Below are 9,181 nucleotides of genomic sequence, written 5' to 3'. Positions count from 1 at the left end.
AAACAATATAATACTAATTAATCAAAAAAGTAAACCATAACCATTATCAACTCAGATATTTTATGATATAGTTCTACTATGAATATATGCTTTAGATTAATATATTTTTATTCTTTAACAATAAACTAAATAGTACTTAATATCAACTAAATACCTAGTAAAATATAACTCTACTATGTGTATATAACAGCTCTTAGCAAGGTATCAGCTTTTATATATAATAAAGAAACAAGTTTATACCTTGCTAAAATTAACTAAAAATTAAATAAAAACTTTTAGTGAGCAATAAGCTATAAAAGGCTTAACAAACTACTAATTTCTAAATGTAACTCAAATAATTTAAAGCAATTAACATGCAATTCAAAATATTAACTCTATATTTAAACAAAACCTAAAAAATCAAATACAAATAAGTTCAACATAAGTTCATGAATTCCTTCTATCAGCTACACAAAACACACTAAGTGCACACATAAAAATGTATTTTGTTATGTTTTTGATGAAATGTTGCATCATTGATTTACAGGCCTTAGTGGGGTAAGCCATGTTTTTTACAAGTTGATCTTATTTTATGAAGTTTTTTCTAAGCTTTAAGATGCTTTTTATTGTTTTGAAAATTCAAATTATTTTTTTAGATATGACCAGTCAAAGTCGGACCGCGTAATAGGTTCCTTATGGAAAGAGAAAACTAAAACAATGATTGAGTTCAGCAAAAAAAAACTGTTGTTTTAACCTGTATTAAAATTAGATTGAAAGCTTTATATAATTTCAAGTGTAAGATTATGTATTTTAGAATAAGTTTAAATTAAGAGTTTGATTTTTAAAAGTCAGGAAATTTTTCTCAGCTTGATCTGTGGCAACCATGTGTTAAGTAAATAAATTTCTCATGAATTACATGAAGTTATGAAATATATCAATGATATTATTTACCATAAATTGAGATAAAAACTATGTTATAAAAATGTCAGGGTCTTTAAACAGGTAAAACTTGCTTCCCTGATTTTTATTCAGCAGCACTTCTGTTTTTAGAAGTTGACCTAGATACATTCCAGAAATTTTATTTACCACCACAATGTTTTAATACAAAAATATAGAGTATTTAGGTCAACATTTAAATTAGTTAAGTGTTTTTTTAATTAAAAAGGTCAAAAAAAAGTTTTTTTTAGTATAAAAATGTTACAAACATAAGTTTTCTCAATTACCAATAAGTTTTAATAAAATGTATTGATTAGAAAATAACTTCTAAAATTTGATAGCAACAACAGCAAGCTATTGGTAATTTAAAATGGAGTTAAATGAGGAGCAAGCTGATGAGTTGGAAGCAATGAACGCAATTTTCGAAGATGATGAGTTTTACAAGCAGGAAATAGTTGATGACAGGCTGAAGTTCACATACAAGTTCGAGCATGACAACCACAACTACTCCTTCATACTCCAAATGATCTGTCCCAAGGACTACCCGGAAGTCCCGCCCGAGTTTTGCTTGGACATTTTCTTCAACAACCACCTTCAGGCACCTGTGAAAGTGGAGATTGTTGAAAAGTTGGCGGAGCTCTGTGAAGACCTCAAGGGGGATGCAATGATATATTCAATCATTGATCACGTGAAAGAAAACCAGGAAGAGCTGATGTCAAAGCAAAACGATGTTTTTAAAGAGGCAAAGGAAGAAGAAGTCAAAGAAGTTACGGAGCAGCCAGTGGCAAAGCAGAAGGAGAAAAAAGAGCAGCTTACAAAAGCTCAAAAGCGGAAATTGGCAGACAGGGTGAACACGCATGGAGAAAGGCCAAGGGGTTGGGACTGGATAGACTGCATAAAGCATTTGTCACAGACAGGTGGTAAAAATGAAAACACATAAACTTTTGTAGTATGAAATAGTGAAATTAACTCTTTTATGATTTTAGAAAATTGTTTTTAAATTTACTTTGGTTTGAGTTATTTATTACAAGATTTTAGAATATGAAAGTTACAATATAATAGTAAATTTTAAATTTAAATTTATAAATGTATTACTTTTCATTTTTTTATAATATTTAATTTTTGTTAGTTTTTTCACTAACGACTATTTTGGATTAAGATAATTTAATTATTGATTAGTTATAAAGTTTTATAGTACTAGTCTGAAAGTAATAAAATTAAATGTTTATATAAGCACTTGGTGAAAAAATTTTACACTCAATTAGTCTTGCAATGCGTTCCAAAATCTACTTTTATTTTAAACAAAAATTTATTATTATGAGTTTATATAAAAGTTTATCTACTGAAATTTTCCTAGATTGCTATCATTTTGGATGTTTAGTTTTTTTAGTTACAAGTAAAATAAGTTTCTGAAATACTTATACTTTTGCAAGTGTTTCTAAGGTAAATATGTAAGTAATGATTTTAAATTTTTTTAATACAAATGTAAAGTCAATATTTTTGTGTCAATTCTACCAATAGATAAAAAAGTAAATCTACTTGCAATACTTATCTTATTGCAATTGATAAAGTATTATAGTATAGAAGAATAACTATTAGTTTTTCTACAAAATAAATATTTATGGTTTTTATTATTACTTTAAAAAACTCTTTATTCTAGAAAAAAAACTACTAATAAATACTAATACCAATAATTTGTTTTATTTTAGTGTATTATTTTATCTTATAGAAAATTTTAATTTTTGCTATATCTGACTATATCTACTTTCTCAATTACAATTCTTATCAAGTACTATTCTTTACTAGAAAAAATGAAGCAGTCTTTTTCTATAATTTAATCTAAGAGCATTTTAACATAAAAAATATTTTAAGTAACACAAAAAATAATAAGTTAGGAGTTATTTTAGGTTAGATTTATCTTTTGCCTAGATATTTACTTGAGATATTGGGTGCACTACAATTCAAATTCCGGCAATTCAAATTGTTAAAGAAAAATTTAAAGGAGCAAACTTAAAAAGTAATATTTATTATAAAAAAAGAAAAAAATACGTATGGCGGTCTTATTAATATCTTCAAACTATTTTTTCTTTTTTGCCAAACTTATAGTATTTTTTCGGATATAATTAAAATATTTTTTTAAATGTAGTTATTTTTAATTATTTTAAACATCTCCAAAATTATTAAAAATATTACAAAAATTAAAAAATGGCTTATTGATATTAATAAGACCTACATACATATTTTCTCTTTTACTTATTGAGTTATTCCCCTTTAATTTCTTCTTTAAGAATTTAAATTGTCATGTAACCGAAAATATTTGTCACAAACTCAGTTTACTAAGTTTCATCTCTAAACGGATTGTCAAACTGTGATTTGTAAAAAAAAAATATTTAGAAAATGTGCGAAAACTAATAAAAATGTAATTAAATTAAAACAGGTGAAAGTTATATATTTACTTTTATTTCAATAGTTTTTCGTTAACTCAGAGTTGCCACAAAGTCAGGAAACAAAAAAAAAGACAAAATACAGGAAAAATGGTTTTCGAAGTTATGTCAGGAGATTTGATATAAACATGCTTTTAATAACAAAGTTTATCATCACTAAAAGCTGAATTTTTCTATTGATGTTTTTTAATAAAAAAAAGAGCTATTGTATTAACCAGTACAAAAATAAGATTTAAAACCTTACATAATTTCAAGTCTTTTGTTGTGTATTTTGAATCGGTTTTTTTTTAAAGGTTTGATTTAGAAAAGTCAGGATTTTTTTTTCAGCTCGGTCTGTGGCAACCCTATTAATTCTTCACGATCATTTCTTATGTAATTCTCTTTTACATAAAGCCACAGAATTCTTCAAAACTTTTTAGATAATACAAATCTTATATAAAATAATTTCAACATCATTCAAAATAATAAGCACTACAAGTTTTGTTAGCTGAAGTATAAAAAGTGTATATTACCGTTGATTTACTTTCTACAAAAGCTTTAAGTTTATACTATTTATGTACGCACATGCACAAATAACTGCAATTATTTATTTTTAATATCAAACAACATTGAATTAAAACAAATAATCTACTTTAAATACCTTTTGTAAATTTATAAAAATTAAACAAGAAAGATTAACTTTTATTTGTTTTTTACTTCATACGAAACGTTTGAACACAATCTTTGTACCCTTATAAGGTGATAAAGTCAAATTAGAATTACAATCTAATTTTTAGAATATTTTATTTGATAAAGAATCAAAAATGTTAGTTTTCCATTTGGTGCAAGCCTGCTTATATTAAACATACTAGATTTTTTTAGAGTATTTTAATTGTTTACGTAATCACATCTTTACTTAGATTATATTATCGATAAGGATAAAAATATTGTATTGAAATACTTCTTGTAAAATAAAAATAACTTGAAAATAGTATTTATATTTTATATATCTTAAGTTTCTTTCTACAGTAATGTATAGTTTAGTAACATTTGGAACCATTTGTAAAAGTAGCTTTAAGTACTCATTATTAGATGTCTAAATTAAACCAATAGGACGTGTGTTAGAAAAAAAGACAGGTTTAGTAAATAACTTGTTAGTTTACAATCTTTTTTTATTAGTTTGAATGAGAAGAAACTTTTCCAAGCAAAATATTTTAATAAGTATCAAAATAATTTAAGTTTTTCCATACAACGTTTATAGTTTTATGTGCTAAGGATACTTAATTAACCAAAATACTATAGTACATATGTGGTAATTACCTTGCTGTATCTTTCGTTAAATTTCTTTAGTTTATACAAAATTACGTTGAAAACTTAACTTATTTAAAAAAAAATTTCTTTTTTGATTGTGAAACTTTTGCATAACAATAAACTAAGGAGATGCCAAAATTTAAACTAACAGTAGTTTCAAGTCTCAAGAAAACAAATAAATATAACATTTCCACTAACATTTAAACAGTTTAAATCAAAGGTTACGGACTGCATCAATGTACTATTACTAAAATACAGATTTTTACTTTTCTTAGGTAGTTACTTTCACGAAAACAATTGTAATCAAAGTTAATTGCATATTCCTTTGGTGCTCGTTTTCTTTAATGTAACTAAAAACATATCTTGATTTATGATTAAGTATATTAAAACAAGTTAAGCTGGTTTATTTATAAAAATCAGTACTTACTGTATAACTTTGATGTTCTTTATAGAAATTTCAGCATATTTTCTTTCAAAATTCTACTTAACAAATGTAGGTTTTTTTTTTAAACTAATAACTATTAAAGAATGTTTAGAGTAAGAATAATATCAATATAACGATTTAATTTATTTTACGTGAAATCAAATGTCTGAACTCGATCTTTTTTTTTTTGCTTAATTGTACTTATAAATAAGCTTGTTTAACCTATGTGTGTTAAATCGTTGAAATTTTAAATAATAAAAATTTTTTCAGGAATCTTATTCAATTTAGAAATAACAACGGATTCTAAATATAATAAGCTTACAATACAGAGTTTATTAGCAGTTTTAGTTTTGTTGTAAAACATGAAGCGTTTAACTAATAAAAATGTTTATTTTTTGCCCACAACTTATAGAGCGAAGATATTCAGAAAACGTCATAGTATTTTCGTATAAATAGAATTTTGGATTAAAAAATATTAGAGTGCTCTGTTTTATAGTTTTTAATAATATATTTTGAAAATATTATTGGGACTAAAACACTATGATTTAACGTTGTTTATATTTTCTAGTTTTACTATTTTGATAGAAAAGTTCTAGTCAGCATCACTTGCCACAAACCATTTATGAAATTGGGATAAAATCATTTTATGTTAAAACCTATACCTAAAGTGCCTAAAATATAGACACAATATATTTTTAAACAAATTTTTTATTGTTGTTTTGTAATCTAATCTATCCAAAAAAAAAAAGTTATTTTTGATTATTTTATTAATACTACCTTGAATAAACTTTCAACTATGATTCAAAAAACTCAACTTAAACGGTAAACAAAGAAATTGTAAAACAAATACAGTTTAACATAAGATTTTATATATCGCTCGGAAGAAAACCATGACAGCAAGGCACATTATTTACAAAAAATTCATCTTAAAGCTTATGCAAGGTAAGCGGCATATAGAATTTATTTATAGAAACTAGTTTGCAAAATTTAAGGAATAAAGTTTAACATGAAGCTGATGGAGTATACTCGTTCTAATTTATTTAAAATATTTCAACTGGAATTTTCCGTTCTAATTTTAGAGCAGGAGCAGGAACCCTTCTTTTTAGAATATAACACAACTTTTTTGTTGTGTAACTTCTTTACCTGAGGCTTCACAATCTGTTGTTGCATGCTTTTGTAAAGAGCTTTTTTCACCTTTAAGGTTTTCAACTTGACCTTGGAGTGATACGTTTTCGCTTTGCATTTTTTCACAATCAGCCTTTACCGAGCTAAGAAAACTTTTTACTTTTGACAAATGATCTCTGGAGATTTTTCTATATCCACTTTCTACAATTTTGTCTTGAGAATCTTTTGAAAAAAAATTTTCATTGTTTTTAAGTGGTAAAACATTTGGTGAAGGTTTTGGATTTTTGTCTTTAGCATTTTTCGTTTTATTCTTTATTCTTGAGCTTCTCCTCAGAACTTTATTTTGGTTTTCTTGGAGTACCAAGTTTTGATTGGCATCAGTTTCGGCATTTGACGCTGTCACTCCACCGTTCTCGTTCACGCTTGGCTTCATTCGTTTAGAAGCTTCGTTCTTTGAGAAGTCTTCGGTTTTTCTTTTTTGAGTTTGAACAGATCCCTCTTTTCCCGGAAATGTAGCACCGCCCTTCACCTTTGGATATTGTTCAACTGGAGGTTTCTCTAGCAATGTTTCTTGAGCGTAAATAAACTCTTGAGTGAACTCAACTTCGGGCTTTGAGGCAGTCACTCCACTGTTTTCTTCTACAATGTTTTTATCTTCTTTCTGGCAATCTTTAAGAATAAGCTTGAGTTGTTGGCCTTCAACTAAAACATTCTTTAATGGTTTAACTTTTGTTATAACTTCTGCATATTCTGTACCTATTAGTTCATTCGAAATATCGTCAACAACTGCCGTGCATACTACTTTATATTTTTCATTTTGCGCTTTAAGGTCTTTATTTTGAACTTGGAGTGATACATTTTCGCTTTGCGTTTTTTCACACTCATCACTCACAAATCAAGAAGTCTTTTTATGTTTGACAAATGATCTATGTTCATTTTCATAATTTATCTCAAAATCACTTTAAGTATAGCTAAAAAGTATTTTGCTTTGTTTTATAATTATTGAGTAAGATGTTAAATAAGTGCTTATATGAACTAAAAAATTTAAAACAGTATTTTAATCAAAAGTAAGGAAGATATTCATTTAGTAAAACTAAATACAAAACTAGTTAGCTTTTTTTTTAATGTTTATATACATCTTAGCAATATATTCAAGTAGCTGAGTATAAAAAATCACGAATTGAAAAAAAATACTTAAGTTTCTTAAATTCATTTAATGTTTAAAACTTCTATTGCTATACAAAGTGTAATTGTTACGAAAAATAGCAAAAGTAAGACTTGCAAAAGTGTTGTTACCAATCATAATAATTAAGAAAACAAGATTAAAACTTCAGAATTTGCTTAACTTTATGAGTATTTAAGCTTATACCAATTTTTTTTTGAAGCTACATAAGTACTTTTGAAGAACTTATTTTGAAACTTTTATTCTATTTTTGTAGTTCAAAAAATTATTACAACAGCTCAACTTGTTTTTTTTTAGCATAATTTTAATTATGTAAGTATTAACGTTTAACTTAAGTAAACTAAAGTTTTATAGTAAATTGTTACAACTGAAGTAACAAACAATTATTTATTGAGAGTTTTTACTGTATTACAGAACAAACTTTAAAAAAACTTCAATTTAAATTGTACTGATATAATTATATCTTATATTTCAAGTTACTGTGTGTTACGTTTCAATCTAACAAAGGTAATTTTATTACAATTATAAAGAAGTCAATAATTGGATTGATCTTTAATTAGAAAAAAAAGTATATAATTCACTTGTTAAACTAATCTATGTGTTTATACATTATACTTCTATTAATATATAAGGATTAAAAAAATCGTTATGTTCACACAATTATCTTAATTGAATTTATTTTTATAAGTACAAATATTTTAAGTAAAAATTTTGAATAAAAATTGTTTTTATTTTAATTTAATTGTTTTTGTGCTATTTTCCATGACTGTCACATACCTTTTAAGATTTATTTAAGCACTGACGAGGTCTTTGATCAATACTTAGTTTATAAAATAAATTCTTGAAAGGATAAACTCATTATTTCTCCTCCTGTAGTTGAGATCTCTCTATTTGTTTTCTGAAAACAAAAAACATGTAATACACTTATCTTAAAACAAATCAGGACCATTTAAATAACTTTTTATTGTAACAAGATTTTCAATAAAAGCTTGAATGACCTAAAAATTTTTTAAAACATTATTTTTTTTTATTATAGTAACTAAAATATAAATTTGTTGAAAAATCTAAAATATTATGTCATGTGTTAAGGAAATTTTTATTTGGTACCTCTACCACTTTTATTGGTTGTGCTTCAAAGATTAAAAAAATTCTGTATAAAAATATAACTTTTCTGCCATCTAACTTTAGTTGATGATTTTTATTAAACCATATTATCTTACTAAAATAACACTTTGAGACAAACTAGATTTAATTAATAAAGCTATTTGTAATCACAATATTTTGCTGATAAGTTAAGTCTGCTTTAAAAATTGCCAAAAATGCTAATCGAGCTAAGTTAACGCTTGTGGTACAATATATGATGTTAAATCCGACTGTTATAAAACTATATACTATTGTAGTAATTAAATCTAAATTATTATAAAGTAATTATAAAGTTTAGTAAACACTTATACACATCAGTTCTAACTTCTATTCTTTCCTTGCAGTATTTCTTTTACAGAGGTCCGTTAAAGTGTATTAACTTTTAACGCATAGAAACATATGTTAGTTTAGAAAAAAAAGAGTACTGTGAAAATTTTTATTATATATACCAGTGAGCTTGCTAGACTTGCTTGACTAGGATCTCTATTAGCAAACAAATAACTATAAACTTGTTAAATTTTGAATAACAGCATAATAAATATTTTTTTAAACATACTTTTATCTAAACTATAATAAAAAAATGCTATAACATAATAGTAGACAGTTGTATCAATCTCCAAAGTGCAACATTACAAGTAGTCACAGAAAATACCTATC

At 25.4% G+C, this 9,181-nt stretch overlaps 1 protein-coding gene across 1 annotated transcript; it reads left to right on the top strand.

Moving 5' to 3' along the window:
* Positions 1 to 1,269: 1,269 nt before the first annotated feature.
* Positions 1,270 to 2,180, top strand: LOC145829554 (RWD domain-containing protein 4-like). Its single transcript, XM_082937393.1, has one exon. It carries the CDS (start codon positions 1,286 to 1,288, stop codon positions 1,853 to 1,855), a length of 570 nt encoding a protein of 189 aa, XP_082793519.1. The 5' UTR covers positions 1,270 to 1,285; the 3' UTR covers positions 1,856 to 2,180.
* Positions 2,181 to 9,181: the final 7,001 nt, after the last annotated feature.

Source organism: Thalia democratica, chromosome 2, assembly GCF_965202585.1.
Source record: "Thalia democratica chromosome 2, ktThaDemo2.hap1.1, whole genome shotgun sequence".
Taxonomy (NCBI): Eukaryota; Metazoa; Chordata; class Thaliacea; order Salpida; family Salpidae; genus Thalia; species Thalia democratica.
Note: the sequence above shows the minus strand (reverse complement) of the source record. Positions and strands in the feature narration are given on the sequence as shown.